Below are 25,150 nucleotides of genomic sequence, written 5' to 3'. Positions count from 1 at the left end.
TCTTTTTTGAGATATGGAGGCTAAAGGCTCTAATCTAAGGCACCCACTGCTGGTATCACCTGACACCAACATCCCCAATAGTTTTGTCTGGCCACCACTGGTTTAGCAAATACTTAGGTTGATCACTTTCCCTGTTTTCTGGAGAACTATGTTCTCAGCATGAGGCACCTATGCTAAACCTCATTCTTAATTAATAGGGAGTGACCTTTTTGTTTAAAGAGGCATTTAAGGCTGGGTGTGGTGGTGCATGCCTGTAATCCCAGCACATGGGGAGGCAGAGGCAGGATTGCTGCGATTTTGAGGCCAGCCTGGGCTACAAAGTGATTTCAAGGCCAGCTTAAACTGCATAGTGAAACCCTGTCTCAAAAAAAAAAAAAAAAAAAAAAAGGGCATTTAAGGTGTAAAGTTGGAATGGTAGTTCTATTTCTTTCTGGAGATTTGCCTTTTATGTTTCAAACAGGAGTTAATTTTACCTTGTTAAATTCTCTACTTTTTTCAAAAAGCATATGTTTCTTTTTCTGACTGTAAAATGATAGAGTCTTGTAAAAATTCAAACATGTATAAGAAAAAATAATACAAGGAAGAGAACAAAAGCCAGCCAGACACCTAAAGACAAGCACAATATTGAAAGCATGGGTTTTTATGCAGGGCGAGGGGAATACCAGGAATCTAACTCAGAACCTCATGCTTGCCAAGCAGGTGCTATGCCACTGAGCTAAATCCCTGGCCGAGAGCATGGGTTTTGGGGATGCATGAGGGCTGGAAACACATCATTACTTACTACCTAAATGGTCTGGGGCAAATTATTTTACTTCTCTCTGCTCCAATTTCTTTATTTTAAAATAGTGATGATGATGAAAAAATAGAGATGATGACTAAGACTATATGACATCTACAAAATAGTAGGTCATAGTATTTACTTATAGATGCTTCATTGAGACTATTTAAGTAAAATATCTGACAATGCATCTGTATCTTAATGAATGATAAATAATAGTGAGTATATTGCAAGTCTCCTTGTTTTCCTCTTAAATCTCACTGCCTTTAGTGAAATTAAACTTGTTGATAGTAACCATTTATTGAGAATTTATTAAATGCTGATGTCATATTATAAAGAGAGTAATTCTAAAATATTATTTAGCTACTTGTTTAAGCAAACCTTCTCCTGGAACATATATAGAATTGTTTCCTACTCCTATTTCTCACTAACTATATAAATTTTATGCTAAATTTGGGCCATCTCTTTTTTTTGGTGAGGGATAATAGAATTTAACAGGGTTGTTTGAGGGTTAAATGAGTCACTCATTTAGGTACCCACTCATTTAGAAGCAAGGTACCCATAGTGTGGTAGGTGCTCAATAAATAATAGCTGTCATTACCTAAGGAATGCAGACAAACTAAAAGATGCTCTTCATCTATGATTTATGAGAGTGAATGTACCAAGGGGTAGTCTTTTCTGTTTTACTTTTAACCTAAAATGAGGCTTTTCAGTAATTCTTTAGATAAGGCACTAATCTCCTGGGCACAGTCCTGGGTTTATTTACTGGCATTTTACCTTTGGTTTCCTCCTAAACAACACTATTCATTTGCAGGGTTGTTATGAGGGTTAAATGAAATATCACTCTCAAAGCACCTGCTACACTGTGCCTCTTATATAATGTAACTGCTCGCTGTTATTAATTTTATTGTGGGTGGGTACAGTGTGAAGGCTTTATGTAGATTATTTCAATTATAACTCTGACCAAATTGAATCATTTGACCTGTCATCTGCTCTTTCTCCCAGTCTTTCATATCTCAGTCGTGGGCACCATCATTTACCACCACTATGCTTCTCTTAACTACCTCCATGAGAATATAAGCTTTGTATAACTGATCACACCTGCATTTCCGGTGCCCCAGCACCCAGAACAATGCCTGGCCCCTGGCAGGCTTTTAATAACTTTCTCAATATTGCAAAACTTTGAAGCAGGTGCTTCCCATTGTATAGATGAGGACCTAGGGTCACACCTTGGCAAAAAGAGGATTCAAATCCAGGCAGTCTACCGCCACAGCATACTTGCTTGTACATTATGTTGTGGTATTGAACTATAGTGGCTTCGACTGAAGGTAATTATTAAGGATTTTTTTGTTTGTTTTGCTTTATATTTTGGTGATGTTAGAAGAGTTAGGTTGAAATTCCCCACTATAAAAATTTTCCTTGAAGCTTTCCTAAGAGTGAAGTTCACGTGTCTCTTCACACAGCCTCATAGGACAGCACAATTTGGTTTCTTCCAGGTCTCTTTTCCTACTTGGTCTCTTTTCTCAACAGTTCAGCAGCTATAATGAACTTTCTCTTCTTGGCTAATACTCCTATCTCTATCTCAAGCACTCCCTGAGAGAAATTTATCATTTCTGAGGGATTATAACAGCCAGTGCTTTATTCCAGTCTCAAATTACTTGTTTGTCCACTGTTGTGCCCTTACTGCCTAAGAAGTGCCTATAATAGATTTGGTACTTCATAATTTTTTGTTGACAAAGGTATCAAATGGCAATCCTTTTTTTTGTCTGGTACTGAGGAGCAAACCCAAGACTTAGCTAGTGCACACTAGGCAAGCACTATATCACTGATCTACACACCCAGCCAGCAAGGATTATTTTATCAACTTACAGGTGGAAAGACTGTAGCTGCTACAAGTAAAATACTTGGTTCTGCGTCTCTCTTTAAGCGGCAGAGGTGAGATGTGGAAGCCTTGACTTTATATATACGCCTCCCAGGCTACGGCCGCCTTCCCAGCTCACTTCCCGTTTGCTCCTACTAGCTCCACCCACTTAGGCCAGCGCCGTTCCCGTGACTAGTTTGACCCCTTGAAGGCCGCCGTAATGCGTCGCCTCCGTTGCCGTGGGAAACGACCTGGGACCTAGGAGGGAGCTAAGTCGTTTCCCGCCGGCGGGAGCTCTTTTTGAGACTGGGGCTCAGAGCTGGCGGCGCCCATTGCTACAGCACCATGACAGACCAGCTTTATCTGGAAAATATAGACGAGTTCGTTACGGACCAGAACAAGATCGTGAGGAGCTAGGACTGGGGAATGCGGGCGGGCGAGTGGGGTACTGGGCCGGGCCAGGGTATTGGGGGCCACGACCCCAGTGCTTGCGGCCTCGTGAGACTGGAGGAGGGGAGGCAGGTCACCACTAGTAGTACCTCGGGGCGGGCGAGGACTCGCTGGGAGGTCGTTCTGTGCGCGTGTTAAATCCGCGTGCATTGGCTGGGCATGTTGGGAACTCTGCACCCAGCCGGGGCCTTGGAGCTCAGCGCTGTGGGAGGGGCATTAGTTAAGAGTATTTGTAAGGCGGCCCAGCAGCCAACATCTATCTTTTATTAGGTGGTTGGGTTCTAAAGTTCCAAATTTACAGTTGAGGAAATTGTGTCTTATCCAGGTTAAGTGACAAGTTGTTTAACCTCCAAGCAGTCAGCTTCCTCTTCCTGAAAATTTAAATAGAGGCCGATCGTACCTCTCGGAGTTGGTATAAAAATCACGTGAGGCTGAGTAGGTGAACGCGTTTTGCAAAACTGATGACTGACTGCCTACTGTAAGCCGAGACACTTTGGATGTACACTGTATTTAGTCTTTACTATGACCCGACTCTCTCACCTTCCAGCTCGGTGGTAGTATCCCGGAAGAGGAAGTTGAAGCAGAGGAGCCAAATAACTTGTTTATTTAAAGTTAGGAAGGGATATGTAGTTCTCGACTTGTACCTGTCTCTTCCATTAACATTATACTGTCTTTGTCTAACCTTTAACATTAACCTGTCTTAGTGTTAGACTGTTGGAAAGTTAGCATTGGGAATTGGAAGAGACTTAGAGAACAGACATACTGGGTCAAGGAAGCATGAAAGCTTGATAGTAGTAGTTCCCAATCTAATCCCTGATAAAACATTCATCCACTTGGTTCATTTTCCGATCTCTGCACCACTTGTGACCTTTAACATTGGTATGGCTGCAACTTTTCTTAGAAATTTCAGAGTCACATACTTAAATGTGATCTAGTTTTTGGTTTTAGGTTAGTTTTGAGTTGTGGTCCCTTCAAAGATAGTGTGTGGAAAGGTATAAATAAAAGGAGTGTGAAGAAAATGAGTTTTTGTTTATATTCAGCCTGCATTTTTAGATACTTTTGCATTAGTCAGTCCATGAAACAAACTTCTAGGTATTTGTAAGAGAAAGATCTTGGTTCTACCTGCCCAGAGAGAAGTGGTTCGAAATTGCAGTTACATCTATTGTGATTTATAAAGCATAATCAGTACCTATCCTCTAACAATAGGAATCTTTAAGAGTGGGTCTTGGTACTGACCTACAGTCATTTAATAAAACAATTTTAAAAATGCTTCTTCTTGCAGGTGACATACAAATGGCTGAGCTATACACTAGGGGTTCATGTTAACCAGGCCAAACAGTAAGTCCAGTTTCCTTCCAATTTAATGACATGGAAATGTTTTGTTTTATTTTGCTTTGTTTTAAACTACTGTATACATAGCCACTACATTAGAAATGATTTTTACCCCCGTGGGTAAATGGGAGAGAATACTATTTTTACTACCTTTGTGTCTTTTTAGATTAGTAGCCCTGTATACAAATATGTGCTGACAAATTTACTGGATATATTTGCAGCCTTGACTTCTGGTTAACATCACTTTGTCATTTCCAAATGTATTAAATGGGCTAGCAAATTCTTTTTATAGCTCAGATTTATATGTCCTGTTATCTTACATCTTCACTACATTTTCAGATGTGCTTCTTGGAGCTATCTTTGTGTGTTAGTAAAATACTTCCAGAATGAAGTCACCAGGTGTTTGACACAAGCTGTAAGACAGGAGAACTATTGAAGTGAAACTAAAAAAAGACTGTTTAGGATGGTGAAGAACACTGCCCATGAATTTTGCAAATATCCCTTTTCCTTTCTGAAAATGGTGGTCAAACTTGAAGCCAAGAGGGAAAAGGCTTTTGAATTAACCTTACATTTTTTTGACCTGTAAAGGTGCAAATGTTGCTTATGTCACAAGGAAGGAATTGGTGAACCAGTTGAGTGCGCATACATTGGGTTAAATCCACACTTAGTTTCCTAAGTGTGGTCTGATTTTTGTCTGTTCCTTGAGAAGAAAGAAGTTAGAGTCATAACATTCCATTGAATGTTAGAAAGTCTCTGATCTCTAGAAGATGGCTTTATTTGGGTTAATGTTGGACAAATCTAGGAGACCATTTTCTTTCTTTTCTTTTCTTTTCTTTCTTTCTTTCTTTCTTTCTTTTCTTTCTTTTCTTTCTTTTCTTTCTTTCTTTTTCTTTTCTTTTCTTTTCTTTCTTCCAGGCATTGAACTCAGGACCTTGTGCTTGCTAGGCTGGCACTGTGCTGCTGAGCTATATCCCTAGCTAGGAGACTATCTTTGGCTGTGATGTTTAAGCTTTCAAGACTTGAAACCGTTATCATGGGGATGGATTTGGTAGTCTGGGGATATATTTGGTTTTGACTGAGTTTGCCTAAGACCAGTCCTGGCCCAGACCTAAGTTTCGATAACTTTGGGAACAGATATCTATGAAAGTTATTGTTCATTGTGGATATGGATATTTAAATATGAAGTGAAGCAATTCCTTTTGGAGTTTAGAAATACATATTAAGGCCTGGGGTTCCCTAAAAATGCCTGTACTTTTATTATATCTAACTTGGTTATATAAAATTTTTATGACATTAACATGCTGTCTAGTTCTTGCCTTATCCCATACTGTACTCCACTTCATTTATTATACTCTACATATTTGTCTGTTATTCAAATACAAACTTATTCTCACCCTGGGATCTTTGTGCTATTTTCTCTGCCTGGACTGCTGCTTCTAGGTTTCCTCATCTTTCAGGTTTTAGCTCAAATTTCACGTGTTGTAATAAGCCTTCCCTAATTAATGCTCTATGTAAACATCACCATCCCTCCCTAAGTCTATCATAGCATTGTTAATTTCTTTCATAATTTTAAAAAAACAAATTTATTGAGATAGAATCTGCATATAGTTCACCCATTGTAAAGTGTACAGTTTAATGGTTGTTAGTATATTCAGAGTTGTACAACTATTACTACAATCAGTTTTGCAATATTTTTGTCACCCCACAAAGAAATCATGCCTATTAACAGTCACTCACCTTTTCCCCAACCTCTAGCCTTCATCCATCACACCCCGAGCCCTAGATAACCACTAGTCTTTCTGTCTGTAGATTCATCCTTTCTGGACATTTCATATAAGCGGAATCATATAGTCTTGCATGTCTGTTTTCTTTCACTTACTATAGTATTATCAAGGTTTATCCTGGTGGCAGCATGCTTTAGTAGTTAATTCCTTTTTATGTCTAAATAATATCCCATTATATGGTGTATTAACTTACTATTTCTGTGGCTGCCATAAATATAAACAGGGTGATTTAGAGTTTTGGGGCCTAGAACGCCAAATTCGAGGGGTCGACAGGTCCATGCTTCCTCTAAAACCTATGGGAACAAGTCTTTCCTTACCTTCATTTATTTTCTGGTATTTTGCTGACATTCTTTATTTAGCATTTCTTACCTTGTAGCTGTGAAACACCAGTCTCTGCCTTTGTTGTCACATAGTATTTTCCTTGTGTATCTATATTTTCAGATAGCTATTTTCTTGCAAAGTCTCCATTCATACCAGATTCAGAGCCCACCTTACTACTACAGTATGACCTTGTCTTAACTAATTAAATCTGCAATAAACCTATTTTCTAATAAGGTCACATCTTAAGGTACTGGTGAGTGTTTCAACATATCTTTTTTCAGTCATAATTCAACATACCTTTTTTCACACACAATTCAGCCCATTACACGGATATACCAGATTTTATCTCTTCATCGTTTGTATTGTTTTTGACTATTATGAATGATGCTATGAACATTTGTGTATAGGTGTTTGTATGAACGTATGTTTTTATTTCTCTTGTATATAATATCTAGGATTGGACTTGCTGGTTTATATGATAACTCTTGTGTTATCACATTTTGAGGGACTGATAGACTAGTTTTCAGAATGATAGCATCATCTTAATAATCTCATCAACATGTAAGGACTCCAATTTCTCCACATTCTTGCCAACACTTTTTATTACATCTTTATTTTAGCCTTCAGAGTAGATGTGAAAGATTTTGATGTGGTTTTGATTTTGATTTGCATTTCCCTATAAAATATTAAACATCTTTTCATGTTTTATTGACCATTTTATATCTTTGGGGAAATAGTTATCAAAACATTGTCCTTTTTTTTTTTTTTATTGGACTGTCTTTACTGTTGAGTTTTTTTTGTTTGTTTGTTTTTTTGTTTTTTTTTTTTTTTTTGGTTTTTCTCTGGTACTGGGAACCGAACTCACGACCTTGCGCTTGCCAGGCAGGCGCTTTTGCCACTGAGCTAAATCCCCAGCCCCTATTGTTGAGTTTTAAGAGATCTTTGTATATTCTGGATAAAAGACCCTGATCAGATAAATTTGTAAAAGCTTTCTCCCATTTTTTGTACTTTCTTTGTACTTTACTTTCCTTGTACTCTTTGTACTTTATTTTCTTTCTTTCCTCCTTCTTTCTTCCTTCTTTCTTCTGTCCTTCTTCCTTCCTCTTCCTCCTCCTTCCTTTTTGAGACAGGGTTTAACTATGCGTTCATACTGGCCTTGAACTCACTATGTAACGTAGACTGGCCTCAAACTTGCAGTGATCCTCCTGCCTCAGCCTCCCAAATGCTGGGATTACAGATGTGCACCACCATGCCCAGCCTCTTTCTCCCCTCACCCTTTTTTTTTCAGTATTGAGGGTTGAACCCAATACTTAGTTATATCCTCAGCCACCTTTTTTATATTTTTATTTTGAGATAGGTCTCACTAATTTTCACAGGCTGTACTTGAACTTGTGATCCTTCTGCCTCAGCCTCCTAAACTATTGGGGTTACAGGTATGTGCCACCATACCCAACTGTATTTACACTTTCTTGTCTATTTTTTCCTCCTTAAAATAATTTTTTAAAATTCTTTGTCAGGCAGCTCATTGTTCCTTTTTCAATGTGTTCTTTGAAGCACAGACATTTTTATTGTTGAAGAAGTTGTTGCTTGTGCTTTTTTTTTCATTTGTTTTTTGAGACAGGGTCTCACTGTATATTCTAGAGTGGCCTTGAATTCACTGTGTAGCCCAGGCTGGCCTCAAACTCATAGCACCCCTTCTGCCTCAACCTTCCAAGTGCTAGGATTACAGGCAGACACCACCATGCCCAGCTGTTTCTTGTGTTTTTTATGTAGTATCTAAGAAGGCTTTGCCCAACAAACTCAAAGTCATGAAGATTTATTCCTATTTTCTTCTAAGAGTTATACAGTTCTTTTTTCTTACATTTAATTGTTTGATCTGTTTGGAGTTAATTTTATAAGTCATTGCTAATTATCACTATATTTAAGTTTTCTATAGATCATGTCCTTGTTAAACTAAAAAAATGTGTCATTCCTTACAATAAGAATACACAAGCTGGGAATGGTGGTGCATGCAGTTAAACTCAGCACTTGGGAGGCTAAGGCAGGAAGATTGTAAGTTCAAGACCAGCTGGACTATGTAGCAAGATCATGTCTCAAGATACCAAGAGGGGAAGAAAGAAAACACTAAAACTTTAGGGTTAGATTTTTTTTTTTGGTACTGGGAATCAAACTCAGGATCTTGCACTTGCCAGGCAGGCGCTGTGCCATTGAGCTATCTCTCTGTCCCCTCAGATTAGATTTTTAAAATTTTTTTTTTATTTTAAAGAGAACAACGAAAAAAACCCAGTAACAATGATACAGAATTTCAAAACAAAATGATAGGAAATTAACAATGGTTATTATATTGCATATGGTTGTCTTCAAAGTAGTTGATCAGATTATCAGATGTGGGCATGTAAGATTGATCAAACAATGTAAGCACTAACTGTTCCTTTCAGTGAACTAATAGAAATTAATAGTGCCATTAGATTAGATCTTTAAATTTTTTTATGGTTTGTTTTTTTTCCGGTACCAGGAATTGAACTCACGACTTTGTGCTTGCCAGGCAGGTGCTGTGCTGCTGAGCTAAATCCCCAGCCCCTAAATTAGATCTTTAAATGAAGCACTGAAGTATGTAAATACTATGTGTTCTGCGAATTGTTTGGAATTTTTGTACATGGGGTAAAAGAAAGGGTCCACCTTCATTCTTGTACATGTCACCTTTTCATTGCTGTGGCCAAAATACCTGACATACACAACTTGAAGGAGAAAAGGTTTATTCTGGTTCATCAGAGGTATCAGTCTGTGGTTGGCTAGCTCCAAGGTAGAAATAGCATGGTGGAGGAAAGCTGCTCCCCTCATGGCAGCCAGTAAGCAGAGGGAGAAAGGAAGAGCTACTGAGAGAGAAAGGGGTTGGGGACAGGGTGTGTCCTTCAAGGCACACCCCCAGCGATGCACTTCCTCTACCTGGGCCTGACCTCCTAATAACCCATTCAGCTATGAACTCATCAGTGGATTAGCCCTTGATGAGGCTAGTGCTTCAGCATCCAAGCACCTCTCTAGGTCCCACCTTTGAACAAGAGACTTTTTGGGGACATTGTAGATCTAGGCCCTAATAGTGGGTATCCTATTGTCCTACAGCTTCATAATTCTTACTGTCTGACATTTTTTTGCTTGTCATACATGTCTTCTCTACTAGAAGCTCTATGAAGGCAGGAGTCTTACTGCAAAAGTTCATCCCTTTTCTAATTACTACAAGCTGTGTGACAAATTATCTCAAAATTTAGAGACTAACAACAACCATTTTATTGTGGTCTGGAATTTGGACAGGACACAGTGGGAATGGCTTATGTCAGTTCTGTGATATCTAGTGCCTTAGCTGGGAAGTGTCAATGTTTGGAGCCCAGTCATCTGTATAGGTATATCTGTAGTAGATGCTGACCGTCAGCTGAGACTTTAGCTAGGACTATTGACCAGAGTACTTCACGTGGTTTACCTGTACAGCCCAGGCTTCCTTACAGCATGATGTCTCACACAGCAGCTCAAGGCTCCAAAAGCTTGTGCTCTAGCCTATGGTAAAAGCCAAATGCCTTTGCTGGCCAACCTCAGAGGTAAGCAGTGAGTCACTAGCCCTCCCAGATTCAGAGTGTGAGACTGTATTCTACCTCTTAGTGGAAAGATGTAGAGAAGCACCTGAATGGAAGCTGCTTTTCAGTCTTGTTTGGAAAGTATAGGATGGCCCAGTTACTGTGTCTTCAATGCCAAGAAGTGCCGATAAATATTTGTACAATGAACACTAAGCACTATGATGGGTATTTTGATTAAATCTTAGAGATTCTTTTGCATTTTTTTCTCTCCTGAGTGCTGGGGGTCTCACCTAGGGATTTGTGCATGCTGGGCAGCTGTTCTATCACTGAACTACACCGCTAAGTCTTGTGCACCCTTTTTTCTTCATTATATAAACATTTATCACTCTTGGTACTAAGCACAGTGACCACATGGTATTACTGATCTCCTTGGATTTATTAAAGAAGTGTTTTCTCAGTTCTTAACTATATTTTCAGCATTATTTTAGGCTCTATATTTGGCAGACAAGTTACTTCCCCTCATCCGTTTGATTTCAGGTTGTGAAAATCTTATGGAGGAATAAAATTGGGTTAGGGAAGGGAATATGGACTGTGCACTGTACTATTCCTTGGGAGAACTATGAGTGGAACTCATCAAGGGGATAATTAATGAACTAAAACGGAAAGTGTACCAAGTATATCTTGAAGGAAATCATATATTGTGTCATTCATATTTAAGAATGCTTTCGCCAGCAGTGATGGCACACACCTCTAACCCTAGCACTTGGAAGGCTGAGACAGGAGGATCACTGGGTGTTTGAGACCAGCCTGGGCAACAAGTGAGTTCTAGGCCAGCCTGAACTGTATAGTGAGACCCTGTCTCAAAAAGACCAAAAGAAAAAAAGGAAGGCTTTCTATATTTTGTTGGTTAAAAATAAAATGTTTGGCTTTATTAAATTAGATAAGCATGTATTAGACTCAAAAAAGTATGCAGAAATTCTTTTCAAAAATGTTTGTTTTAAATTTCTTGTTAGTCATATAAAAGAAAAATACATCAGAAAGGAAGAAGGTATGAGCTAGGCGTGGTGGCGCATGCCTGTAATCCTGGCACTCAGGAGGCTGAGGCAGGAGGATCACTGTGTTCTAGACCAGTCAGGACTACAAAGTGAGCTCAAGCCCAGCCTGAACTGCATAGCGAGACCCTGTCTCAAAAAAGACAAAAAAAAGACAAAGGAAAGAAAGGAGGAAAATAGTAGAGTGATGATTACCGGAGGCCAGGGATAGTTGGCGGGGTGTGGGACAGTTTGATCAGGGGTATTAAGTTAGATAAGAGCAAGAAACTCTGGAATACTCTTACATAGTATGGGTGACTAATAGGTAATAGTTACTGTACATTTCAGAAAGCTAGAAGGAAAGAATTTTAAAAGTTTTCACTATAAAGAACTGGTAAATGTATGAAGAGATAAATGTTTAATCTGATTTAAACATTATCTAATGTATACATTTAATGTACCCATGTACAATTTCATGCTTTTTTTTAACTTGTTAAAATTTTGTAAAAAGGAATAAACAAATACTGAAAAAATAGTAATGTAAGAGATGAACCGGAGTTGCTTTGGGGAGACAAGTGCATAGAAGACAACTATAGTAGCAGCAGGACTATGAGCTTTGTATAAAAGTGCATTTGGCCAGCATTTTGGGCATGGTACCTACTTAGGTCTTCTAGTAGCATAATCCTAACTAACAAATAAAATAAAGGGTCATGAGTTTGTTACCCTATATGTCCTTGTAACATAAATGCTGTCATGGAAGGAGATGAGAGAAAACTGGCAGAACAAAAAATGCTAAATAAGGCTGGGGGTGTAGCTCAGGCTAGAGCACCTGCCTAGCATATGTAAGTGCCTAGGTTCAGTTGCCAGTACCTAAAAAAAACTAAATAGGGCACATTTTTGTTCTCAAGGAGTTAATAGTCCAGTGGGGATGGCAGGTATATAAAAATAAATAAATGAAGTAGTTGGACTAAAGTATGGGAAATGCCATAATAATCAATATAGGATGATCTCTGTTAGAACTTAGAAGGTCTGGGCATCTGGTCTTTCACAAGGCTGGAAATAGGGTGGCTATGGGGGTGTAGCGAAAGATACCCAGGTGCAGAGCCCAAGCAAGAAGGGTCTTACATGTAATTGCTAAGAACTTGAAGTTGGTCCTTAGGAGATGGAGAGCTACTGAAAACTTTGGAACAAAGAGTAATATTTAAGAAGAGCCGACTAACTTGGCAACATCAATAATGGCGAAGAGGCATCTCAAATGTAGTGTGTTCTAAAATCCAACTTGTTTTCTCTCAACACCTGTTTTTCCATCTCAGTGAATGACAGTATCACTATTTTTTTTCCTTGAGGGAGCTCCAAACTATGTCCCCAGTCCTTTTATGTTTTTATTTTGAGACAAGGTATTGCTAGGTTGACTAGCTTGATTTCAAATTTATGATCCTCTTCCCTCAGCCTCCTGAGTAGCTGGGATTACAGGGGTGCACCACTGCTCCGAGCAGAAGCTTCATTTTTTGGGTTTGCTTAACCCAGTCATTCCTGATTCCTTTTTTCTCTCATACGTCATAATCAATCCATCAGCAAATCCTGCTGATCCTCCCTTTAAAATATACCCATAATTTACCCACTTACTATTACCCGCTCTGCTACTGCCTTCGGCTGAGCTACCATCCTCTCCAGCATAGATTACTGGGTAGCCTTCTAGCTCATCTCCTTGCTCATTACCTTGCTGCTGTACAGTATATTCACACTGCAACCAGGGATCCTTCTAAAAGCGAGATCATATTACTTCTGCCCAAAATGATGGCTTCCTTTCTGAAGAGTCCTTTCAGAGTCCACAAAGCCATGAATGTGTGGCATCTGTTCTACTATTCCTCTTTATCCTGCCATCCTTTCTGTTACTTAGATCTTGTTGACATTCTTTTCTCAGGACCTTTGTGTTTCCTATTCTCTCTGCTTGGACTACTCTTTCCCAAGAGACCCACTTTGGTGGTTCCCTCACTTCCTACAGTGAGTACTCATGAAGCCTTCTGTAATCATCTTAGTAAAGTTACAAAGCTTTGCACTCATTCTCTGTCTTGTTTTATTTGGTTTTCCCTATAGACTTAACTACCACCTGATATTATATATTCATTTTTTAAATTGTCTTTTTCCTACAGTGTAATCTAAAGTTTGACTGCTTTGTTGACTGTTCTGTCCATAAGACATAGAACATAAATTAGTTTAAAATTGGCAGCATCATAGATAATGAAGGTGGGGGGAAGAGTGCCGTTGACACATGGAATTAAAACCATCTACTCAAGAGATTTGGAGGGCATGGAGTCAAGAATAACTTGGGAAGGAGAGCTGATGAGACTTGGCAGTCTACTGGATAGGGAGAAAGGGAGAGTAGTGACTCTCAGATTTTTGTCTTGAGCAAATGATATTGTCAGGGATAGAGTAAGCTTTTGGGATAAATAAAATAGACCAGGGGAGGTGAACCTGTGGCTCGAGTGTTACTGTGTTTTTTTTTTAAGACAAAAGATGTTAATGTAGAGTTGTTTTTTTCTAAATTAAAACCTCAATATTCAGGTTTAATTGCAGGGTTGGCACTTTGTAATAAACAAGTGGGTTTGGGTTGCAGTTTGGTGCTCAGTCTAAAAGATTTGCCATCACTAAAATAGACCAACAAAACCAGCAGGGTAGCCAACAACATCCCACATCCCGGGAAACCACTCAGGGCTAGGCAAGAAGAGGGAGAGAGTGGAGAAGTCTGTGCAGGAAATAGAGCACAAGTAGCTGGAAGGTAGCAGGAACCTCAGTGGAGCATGATTTTGTAGACGCTAAGAGAGGGCCCTTCAGAACAAGTGAACAGTGTGGGTTGAGTTTCTCTTGGAATTTTTGAGATTTTGGCTGTACTTGGGAGAAGGACATTATGTCATAGAAGCTCAACAAATGTTTCTTGAAATAAAAGAAATGATATATCTTTTTGATGATGTTAAACTATTGAGGAATTCAACTTCTGATATTTGCTGGATGCTGGAGATAAAAATGAATTTAAGGCTTTTACGAAGAGCAACATTATTTCTGCATTTAGTCGTAATGACTGTTCTGGATACATACCGGGTGGTATAAGTAAACCATTGCATTCTGCAGTGGTGAAACAGTATTAAATCTGAATAAGCATAAAATTAGAAGTTCAGAGCTGGAGATTTGTGATCATGTACATCATAGTGTTTAATGTTTTAGAATAATGAATTCTTTTAGAATCTATTGAAAACCCTGAATCATCTTCCCCACAAAAAGAAAAACAAATGTATAATTTCTGATTTTGGAAGTGGTAGAGGGTTATAGAAGGCCATATGAGTCCCAGGTTAGAAAAATCACTAATCTAGTTTTATCTCTCATGTAGAAAAGAATAACTTGCCTTGGATCACATAGCTAGGTAATGACTAAACGTATTCATGATTATTTTATCCTTTGTATATTATTGTCACTCTTTTAATGTAGGTTCTATCCCTTTTGGCCTATCATTAGATTTCAGTTACTTGCTGTGTCACTGCGCAAGTCGAACAAGTTGATTTCAATCTTGCTGTCCCATCTAATTAATGTCTAACTGTTAGAAAGCATTCTATCCGTACACTGAGTAAAAATTCTGCTGTTCGTGATGTGTACTATCAGATTTTTGTATCTAACTTTTAAATCATGAATTAAGAGTTGATGAGATTAAAAACTCTTGCTAATGAATTGCTTTTTCCTTCTTTCAAACAGGATGCTATATGATTATGTTGAAAGAAAACGGAAGGAGAATTCAGGAGCCCAACTGCATGTCACCTATTTGGTATCTGGCAGTTTCGTTCAGAATGGACATTCTGTAGGTTTCAGGATTTTGTTTGTTTGTTTGTTTTTGGTTTTTTGAGACACAGTCTCACTATGTAGTTCAGGCTGGCATTGAACTCACTACGTAGCCCAGGCTGGCTTTGCACTTGGGGCAGTCTTCCTGCCTTAGCCTCTCAAATGCTGGTGTTACAGATGTGTACCACCATGCCCAGCTCATGTTTTCAGACTCTTCTAATGAGCTTAGATGTGTTTGAACTGTGAACAGTGCTATAACCTAATGGGAAGAAAAATAAGGTTCAATATTGTAGAAGTTTTAAAATACTAGAAGAAGATGAATATTTTTTAATTTTAGACTAAATTGAAAGCTCAGAAAAGCTTGGGTAATATTTTTGCTGTGATTCAGAGACGGTATCATTATAGTACAGTTTTCTGGGTAACAGGATACTAGGAAATTACATTATTTCCTATAATCTTTCTTATACTCTGTATACTGGGGACAATTGTAGTTAATTTTTATCCTGTTCAAATTTTAAGCCACAATTTAGGTGTTCAGTAAGAAAAGAAAACACTAGTTATAGTTAAATCTTTACTTGAAAATGATATTCCTTTAAATTACAAGTTAAGTATCCCTTATCTGAAATGCTTGGGACAGACATGTTTGAGATTTTTAGATTTTGGTGGGGTTGGGAATATATATATATATATAAAAAAAGGTAGTTTAGGATTGGGAACCAAGTTTAAATACAAAAGTCATTTAAGTTTCAAATATGTCTTACATGCCAGAAGGTAATCTTATACAGTATTTTTAATAATTTTGTGCATGAAATCAAGTTTAATGGTATAGAATTTGTTGCTTTTCTTCTTTTTTTTTTTTTTGTATTGAAGATTTAATCCAGTACCTCTGCAGTGAGCTACATCCAGGCCTTTGTAAATTCTTGTTTTATTTTGAGGCAAGGTCTCAAGAAGTTGCCCAGGCCATACTCAAACTGATGTCCTCTTGTCTTAGCCTCCCAGAGTACTGGGATTACAGGCATGTGCCATCACAGCAGGCTCAGAATTTACTACTTTTGACATATTCATGCTTAAAAAGTTTCAGAATTTAGTGCATTTTGGGTTGTAGTAGGGATACTCAATCAGCAGTAATTTTTTTGGTCATTGATCCCTTTGAGAATCAGATAGGTTTGAAGAAGCTGAAATGCATATGTTGATATAAATTTTTGAGAGTTTGCAGATCTTCTGAACTAGGATCCAGAGTTAGGAATTTAGCTATTAAGGTAACTAAAAGAGGAGGTTAATTAAATCTAGAAACAGAAAGCATGACATGTAGCTACAAACTTTGATAGTATCCATTTAAGAACCATACATGGGAGAGAATTCTGGTGGCAAGTTTATCTCTGACAGTAAATGAATCAGGTCGCTTAATTTCCTGTCTCACATAATAATGAGATCTACTTCTATACTTGAAAATACCTTGATTATTGTTGGTTTGCCAAATAGTTTGCCAATAAGGAAAGAAAATGCTGGCTAGAGAATATGAGGAACTGATCGCTCCAGCAGTTTTATTTCTCCTTTTAAATTACTAAATTAACATTCCAGTTTTAAATCCTACATGCTGGAAATCTATTACTAAAAAACAAATCCAGTCAATATGTGGACAAATCAAGGTTCTAAACCTATGATTTTGAGGCAAATTCAAAAGGGAAAGGGAAACCATTAGCACATCTCTGAGAAAGGGCCCTGGTCCTTGGGGCAGGTCCTGTGGGGCTAGTAGTGGTCGAGGCAAAAGAATTTTCAGATAGGTTTGAAGAAGCTGAAAACAGAGAAGACGTGGCTTACTTTTAGGAGAGAGCCAGGAGGAGGAAATTATTAAAGTTGTAGATTTTTACTGTGCCTTATGACAGGAGCTTTTAATCCGGGAAATTTAGGCAGTTTTTATGGTTGCTAGGGCTCAGGAGATTCAGGTGAAATCCTGAAAGTACATTCAAGTTGTCTTTGAATTAGAGCTCCGCTCTGGTTTGCATTGTTTTAATACTAGCAGGCTGGCATTTCCACCGTGTTGCTTACATGCATTTTCAGTGTCTCAAGGAAGCAGCCGCACTGAACTGCCTACTTCTACAGGTTTTCTTTAGTTACAAGTTACTGTTTCTAGGGTGCTCACTACAAATCTGCATAGCTTTTGAGTGGTTAGTTCCTAACACTCTTTTTTCTATCAGCTGTAATTTTTAGTGTGCATTTTGCAGAACATAACATTTTTTAGGATTGCCTGTTTTATTCTTTTTAAAAGAAAAACATATGATACCTTAGTAAAAGAAAAACATATGATACCTTAGTAATATTCTCATTCAAATCAGATTACATTTGAAAAAAACATCTTCAGGCTGGAGGCGTAGCTCAGTGGTAGAGTACTTGCCTACCATACTCAAGGCCCTGGGTTCAATCCTCAGCACTCCAAAAGAAAGAAAAAATTGCTTTATTTTTATATTGCTCTGTTTATGTTATGATTTTAGTGGTTTTTAACATTAACATAAATATGTATTTGCTTTAACCAAATATATGAGGTTTAGAAAAACAGAACACTATTATTACTAGCAATATGATTACTGAAAAGTTTAAAGATTTCTTTACAGTTCTTTGGCTGTAGGATATGTCCTGCTAAAATATAGTATAGCTTGTGTTTTGTAATCACTCAAAACAATTCCTCATTGTAATTAATCAATCCACCAATTCAGTAACTATCTAAACTCAATTTTTTTTCCAGTTTGCTTTCAATGTATAAGTTATTTTCTTACCTTTATAGGTAGTTCCCAATAATGTTTTATTGGTTTTGGCTTTCCTTTCCATTGTTTTTGTTGTTCTTTTATGTTTTTGATATAAGCAACTATATATTCATATTGCTTCACTTTCTTAGATAAGTTTTCATACTGTGCAACTTATTTTGTACTTTGCTTTTTATTTTTATTTTTTATTTTTATCTTTTGCTTATCTATAGATCTTGAGTATTATTTCATAGCAGTTACCAAACTATTTGTCTTGTCCTTACTGTAGCCAATAAGGCTCCACTAAAACTACACTTTAGTTGAATTAGCAGTCCCTTTTTATGTTATCTGAATTGTTTATAATCTTTGGCTATTACAGATAGTAGTGCAGTCAATAGCACAGCATATATATGGGTTTTATATATATCTTTGCTAGTGTGTTTTAGAGTATTTTAAGGTTACATTCCTAAAAGTAGAATTGCTAGGTCAAAGGGTAAGTGTTTATGTACTTCTGTTGGTGTGGCCGAGTACCTCTCCTTTTTTTTTTTCTGTCTTTTTGAGACAGGGTCTCACTATGCAGCTCAGGCTGACCTTGAGCTCACTTTGTAGCCCAGGCTGGTCTTGAACTTGCAGTGATCCTCCTGCCTCAGCCTCCTGAGTGCTGGGATTATAGGAGTGTGCCATCGTGCCTGGCCTACCTCTCCTTTTTTTTATTCTCACTTGACCATATGTGAATTTCCACACAGCACATGTTCTCATATATTTCAGGCTCTTTGCATTCCTTTCGCTTGTACTGTGTCTGTTTATATCTCTTGACCGTTTTTCATTTCTTTTTTTTTGAGACAGAGTCTCACTGTAGTTTAGGCTGGCCTTGAGTTACTAAGTAGCCCAGACTGGCCTCAAACTCATAGTGATCCTCCTGCCTCAGCCTTCCAAGTGCACCACCACACCCAGATCTTGACCATTTTTCTAAAGGTATTAAAGAGTGTTTTTTTAATTAATATGTTTTCTTTATTTTTAGAAACATTATTAACCTTTTGTGAAATAAGTTGCAAATTTTTTCTCACTTCATCATTTCCCTTGTACTTAAAAGTTTTTGTTTTTGTCCAAAAGTTATGTTAACTTTTATAGATTATTTCAGCTACTTCTGGAGTTTGCAGTCAAGTTAGGAAGCTTTTTTTCATTCTGAGATTATACAAGATTATAGAAGATTTCACCTGGTTTTTTTTTTCCCCTTATTGCAAATACATCTTTATTGTTTTACATTTAAATCTGCGGCCCATTTAGAATTTATTCTGGTATATGAAATGGAGGATAGATGCAGTTTTTATCTGCTTCTGTATGGTTATACAGTTATTCTCATTAAATCACTTATTTAAAATTCTTCTCACTGATTTGAGATGCTTTATTTTATTGTACTGTTGGTATCTGTATTAGTTGCCTTTCTTTTGCTGGGACAAAGTACTGACACCCACAGTTTAAAGAAGTAGATGTTTGTTTTGGCTCACAGTTTCAGAGGGTTTAGTCCACAGTAAGCTGGTTCCAAGGCACAAGCACTGTGGTAGAAGGGCATGGTGGAGCAGAGCTGCTAAAGTCATTGCACTCAAGAGCCAGAGAGGAAGGGGCCGGGGGTCAGATATAGTCCCCAAGGTCACACCCCTGTGACCTACCCAGACACCCAGAAGTGTCCCTCCCTCCTGCATGTCTCTCAAACCAATTAAGTTGACAGTCAGGATTAATTGTCACACTATGTATACTTTTGTTTTCCTTAACCTTATGGAGACATTTTAAAGTAAACAAAACTGAATCTGACTTTATTAAAGTAGAACATATATTTTAGGAGTGCCTAATAGTGTCCTAATCTCACATCCACGCAGAATTGAATTATTGGCAAGGAAACTTTAAAATTTCACGTTCTACTATTTTAAATGCTCATGAAGTGCTATTTCTTTACAGTGCCACAAGGTTGCAGTAGTGAGAGAAGATAAATTAGAAGGTAAGCATTTTAGTGGTTTAGCAAGTTTTTGCTTTCTCCTCTTGTGACATCAATGTAGGTACAATAAAAAGTCTGCCCATAACATCTGCATATAATATTTTAGCTATTTAGCTGAAGAACGTTATATTCTTTTTATTAGTGGTTTCAGCAACATTAAAATATGACACTATATCTGCCTAAGTTTTAAGGCAATAGCTGCTGACATTTATAAAGCACTTTTATCACAAGATTTTAAAACTCGTGACAGACATACAAAAAACTATCCTGAATACCATATGGGGCATCCCATAAGATGTAAAAACAGTACCCTTTCAATACTATGTTGTGTTTTATAACAGTGTTTTAAAAAAGAAAACTACAGAATGTTTTTCTAAAAGAAAGACTTACAAATTAAGTCCAACTATTTCAAGACTGTTAATGCCACTATTCTATTGTTTAAAAACCCAGTTCAGAAATTTTTTGTAACAGGATCTTCATAATCTTAGACTTGTCTCAAGATAAACTTTACTACTATACTTTATATATAAAAGCTCCATCCCGTGGGGTGAAGGGGTTCTTACGAAATTAGTTTTGAAATGTTCAAGGTAATAAAGATATCTACTTTTTTTCTTTCTGAATTTTGTAGGCAAGGCACGATTTTTGCATCCTATAATCTATTATATGCCAGGCTATGTACTGTGCACTGGGAACATGAAACAAGTTAGGCACATTCTTTCTTGTAGAATCTAGAATTTGTCCTGATGATGTTCTTTTGTTTTTCCTCTGGAGACTTGCCTAGTTAGTAGTAATTTTTATATAGTTGCTTTCTGCAAACTGAAATTGGGATTCAGTTTGGGTCCTCTCAGGTGTACATTACTTAGTGCTCTTTATGTGTTAGTGCAAGGTCCTTCCCTGACTGGGCAGCTGGGGGCAGTCATCGTAGTCATCATCAATCATTCATCAATATTTGCTGAGTGTCCACTGGATGAGTGATACCCTCACAGGTGCTGTACTTAGAAATGACTCACCATCACCTACCTTGTCATAATGTCCCCACTGCAAACAGAAGAGTTGATGTTATACTATATATGTGGCTATTTGAGCCTTTAGAGTTTTCTGGATCACCACAAATTGCAAATGATTTTAATGTAGAAGGGTTTCTTGTTAAAGTCCCCACATACTATGAAATTTGTGTGTTAACAGACTGCTTTTCCTGTTGACTTGTAGCAGTGAAGTCCAAGCTAGCTGTGACTGCCAGCATCCATGTGTACAGCATCCAGAAAGCTATGCTAAAGGACAGTGGGCCTCTGTTCAATACCGACTATGACATCCTTAAAAGCAACTTGCAGAACTGCAGCAAGTAAGCTCCTTAATGTTCCTTGTGGGCTTCTTTACGAATTGATTTTGTAAGATGTTTACACAGTGGCTGCCTCTTAAGAGTGAGTGCCAAGTCTAGTAAAACCCCATTTATCTTGCAGTAAGACACATGCCTCGTTTTATTAGTACATCATAAGGTGAAAAATAGCAGCCACAACCCATATTGAAAATCCCAGTGGACTCCTCATAAATCTATTTCTCATATATTTATTTTGTCAACACTACCAGAAATATTTGTTGTGCTCCTCGTTACTCCTTTACTCCAGTCTTTGCTTGTCTAAGTCCTACCCATCCTTCAAGAGCTAGTTTAGATGTTCTCCTTCAAAGAACTCTTCTTAATTGGATATGCCTCTACCTTTCATCTGCAGGCAGCTTTTTCTCGAAGTTCCATAGCCAGAATCAGATGATGTAAATCTTTGTATCTTTCACAGCGCTGGGAGGTGATGGGCTATTAATGTTTGTTCATTTTGGAAATTGATGATCATAGGCTTGATTTTTGCTTTGCTAATTAATAGCTCTTTGGCATTGGGAAACACAGACTTTGGTTTCTTTGTCTTTAAATTAGATACAATGCCTACTTTGCGAGGGCTCAGGTTGGTTCTTCAAACGTATTATGAGTACCTACTACTTTAATACATACTAAATGAGATAACTTGAATTCATTTAGTAGATATCTGATGAATCTGTCTGATAGGTGATACACTGCAGAGTGAATATGGTCCAGTGCCTGCTTCTGGGATTGATGGTTTGATGGGAGACAAGCAGTTCCAGTACAGTATGTCAGTGTTGTCATAGGAGGAATAGTGTAGGCAGATGGGGGTGGCATTCTCTGTCACTTCTAGATGGGTAGAGTGAGGGGGCAAGACAGAGGAGGCAGAGGTGTCTAAGTTGAGGCCTAAAGGCCCAGAAGAAATAGCCAGGCAAAGAAGTGGGAGAGTAAGGAGGCAAACAACTGGTCAATAGCAATATGTAGTCATGCAAAGAGAATATATAGAATGAAAGAAGGGTAAGAAGTAAAACTCTAGACCATAGTTACTAGCTATGTGACCATGGGCAAATTATGTAACCTCTCTATTGTTCAGCTTCTTTATCAGTAAAGTGAAGCTGATAATAGTGCTACTGTCAAAGGGCTAAAAGGGGATTAAATGAATTAAAATGTGTTAAACTCTTAAAATAGCATTTGGCACACAGTAGTATTTAACGATAACTATTTTTAAAAGGTTAGGCAGCAAAAGAGGGGCCCAAGAGCCAGAGATAAAAGGAAAAAAAAAAGTGAGAGAGCTAATACGGATATAACTACTGCTAGCTACTGCCCTCTTTTCCTCCCATTTTACAATCTTCTGGGAAAAGCTGTCCATATTAGCTCTCACTTTTTCCTGTCCCCACTTACTCAGCTGACTGGAATCCAGTCACTGCTGTGAACACTCTTACCAAAGCCATCACAAGACCCAGTGGACCATTCTTATTTGAGGTAGGTGCAAATTCCTATCTTACTTAGCTTCTCAGCAGCATATGATACTGTCCACCAGTCCATCCTTCTTGAAACTCTTCCCTTAGTTTCTGGAACCCATATACACATGATTTTCCTTTTATCTCTGGCTCTTGGGGCCCTCTTTTGCTGCCTACCCTTTTAGAAATAGCTATCATTAAATACTACTATATGCCAAATACTCTTGTAAGAGTTTAACATATGTTAATTCATTTAATCCCCCTTTACCCCTCTGATGGTAGCACTGTTATCAGCTCCATTTTACTGATAAAGAAGCTGAATGATAGGTTAAATAATTTGCCCATGGTCACATGGCTAGTAACTATGGTTTAAAGTTTTACTTACTACCCTTCTTTCATTCTATATATTCTCTTTGCATGACTATATATTGTTATTGACCAGTTGTTTGCCTTTTTTTCCTGATTCCAAAATTTTTACCTTTACTCTGGTTTGTTCCTTCTTTTGTATTTCCATTCTCAGTGCTCAGCAGCCCAAGCCAGGAACATGGCATTATCCTCAATACCATGAACAGCAGTCCCACACATACCTTCTACTCTACCAATTATTTTGGTTTTATGAGCCAGAGTCTTACTGTGTAATTCAGACCAGCCTTGAACTCACCAAGTAGCTCAGACTGGCTTCAAACTCAACAGTCCTGTATCAGCCTCCCAAATGCTGAGATGACAGAATAAAAGTGACTGAAAAGTTCAAAATGGAATTTGTCCAGGACCCACTAAAATAAATAGAACAAGTAGAAATGTGATAATGGGAAGCACTTTAATGGAACTTTACCTAAATGCTTAAAAGTATTGTTGGTAGAAATATGAAGAATTTATCTCCAGTAAAGAAGTTTGTGCTTGGTTCTGACAATTATTGGCCAACTGAGATCTGACTCATGATTTTGTGTGTTTTAAGAAATGCTGTAACAGGAAGAAAGTTGACATTTTAGGATTGAGCAGAGATTCTTCTGTCTTCAGACAAGCTCCCAGCCTAACTTGGTCTCGTTGTCATTGCCAGTTCCTGGTTCTGACCTGAAGGTGTGGAATGCAGACCAAAGGGGGAAAGAACTGTGTCAGGGCCAACTTTAGATGCTGACAGTGAAAATAAGACACTACCCTTTCCTTGTACATGGAAGCGCTGTGGAACCAGAGAGGAAGAGCAGTGGGCAAAAATAAATGCTCTCTGTCTGTTCTTAGCTCCGATGCAGCATTGATGTGTGTTAATGCAGGATTTTCTGTGTGGACCAGAAGGAATCCATGGACATCTTTTGGAGCTGTAGACTCTAGCTTTGGGGATGCTTAGCCTAAGGTTATTTCTGAATTGAAACGATTCATCAGAGATTTTTCCATAGGCCAGTGATTCGATCAGTTACTTTTGAAGTTGTACCTGTACTCTGATAATTGCTATCACCACATAGTTTCTAAATCTCTCCCATCTGCTACTCCAAGTTGAAGTAAAGCACCCAAAAAAGGCGAGAAACCAGAGCCTTACTTTCAGTCACTGAAATGGTCATTTCTTCAGCAGGTTTCTCCTGACAAACTTGGTGTGTGTCAGATCTTGTACTGAGTACCTGAACTAAAAAAGATGAATAAGACCTTCAAGGAATTCTCACGTACCTCCAATAAGCAAAAGACTGGGGTTGGGGTGGGGAGTGGGTGGGGTTTAAAGGTTTCTCTTGTTAAGGAAAAGTTGAGTAACTTTGCTTTAAGTAAAATTCTTTGAGAAGGGTAAATCACTTACCCAGTCACGATGTGTGGAGCATTGTGTCACAGATTTGTATGAAACAGGCGTATCTGTGATGTAGAAAACGAGTGTTCCCTCTAACAAGCACACATGCAGACTGTTCACCAGATTCACTCGGCCTTCAATATAACGGCCTGTCCTGCACTATTAGATAGTATTGTTAGAAACCAGTAAATGGCTATAAATAACCACAAGTTATAGGAGCCAGTGGCTCCATTCCCAGCTTCTTTCATGATTTAAGGCATGACCCACTGTGGTCTGGAGAGTTGCCGGGAAACTTGTTAATATTTAAAACTTTTAGTTTTGATTCAGTCAATATTTATTATATATGTAGTCCTGTAAGGAAAGTTTGAAACAGGAGATAACTATTTGGTTCCCGAAGGATGGTAAGATTACTAAATCTTTAATTATTGTTTGGTATATTCTTACCTTTTTTTAATATTATTTTAAAGAGAATAATAAAAACAAAGTAGCAAAATACGAACATCACAGACAAAAACAAAACAAAGCAAAAACAAAAATGATACAGGGTTTCAAAGCAAAATGATAGGAATTAACAGTGGTTGTTATATTACGTATTGTTGTCTTCAGTGAAGTTGCTCAGATTAGCAGATGTAAGAATGCAAGATTAAACCATTAAAGAGAATAAAAAATAATAATTAAAAAAATTAGAGATGATACAGAGTTTCACTAGACAAGATAGTGTAGGAACTCACCAATGGTTGTTATGTTGCATATTGTTGTCTTGAAATCAGTTGCTCAGATTACCAGATATAAGCTGGTCAAAAAAAAAATTAAGCATTAACTGTTCTTTTCAGTAAACTACCAGACATCAGCAGTAGTTATCCCAGCTATCCTTGTATATACATATATA

The 25,150-nt window shown here is 37.9% G+C and overlaps 1 protein-coding gene across 2 annotated transcripts in view; it reads left to right on the top strand.

Annotated features, from left to right (window-relative positions):
- The first annotated feature begins 2,887 nt into the window (after window positions 1-2,887).
- Pold3 (polymerase (DNA-directed), delta 3, accessory subunit) overlaps window positions 2,888-25,150 on the top strand; it is a 47,568-nt gene continuing 25,305 nt past the window's right edge. The window contains exons 1-5 of one of the 2 annotated variants that reach the window (XM_005379914.2): window positions 2,888-3,044; window positions 4,372-4,427; window positions 14,868-14,970; window positions 19,649-19,688; window positions 20,895-21,027. In XM_005379914.2, coding sequence (XP_005379971.1) covers window positions 2,985-3,044; window positions 4,372-4,427; window positions 14,868-14,970; window positions 19,649-19,688; window positions 20,895-21,027 — 392 coding nt within the window. In that variant the 5' untranslated portion in view covers window positions 2,888-2,984. Of the gene's footprint in view, window positions 3,045-4,371; window positions 4,428-14,508; window positions 14,542-14,867; window positions 14,971-19,648; window positions 19,689-20,894; window positions 21,028-25,150 lie in introns of those variants that run through there. The other variant, XM_005379915.2, reaches the window with a different exon arrangement.

The sequence above is a fragment of the Chinchilla lanigera genome, unplaced genomic scaffold (genome assembly GCF_000276665.1).
Source record: "Chinchilla lanigera isolate Chin_1 unplaced genomic scaffold, ChiLan1.0 scaffold00013, whole genome shotgun sequence".
Lineage (NCBI taxonomy): Eukaryota > Metazoa > Chordata > Mammalia > Rodentia > Chinchillidae > Chinchilla > Chinchilla lanigera.
Note: the sequence above shows the minus strand (reverse complement) of the source record. Positions and strands in the feature narration are given on the sequence as shown.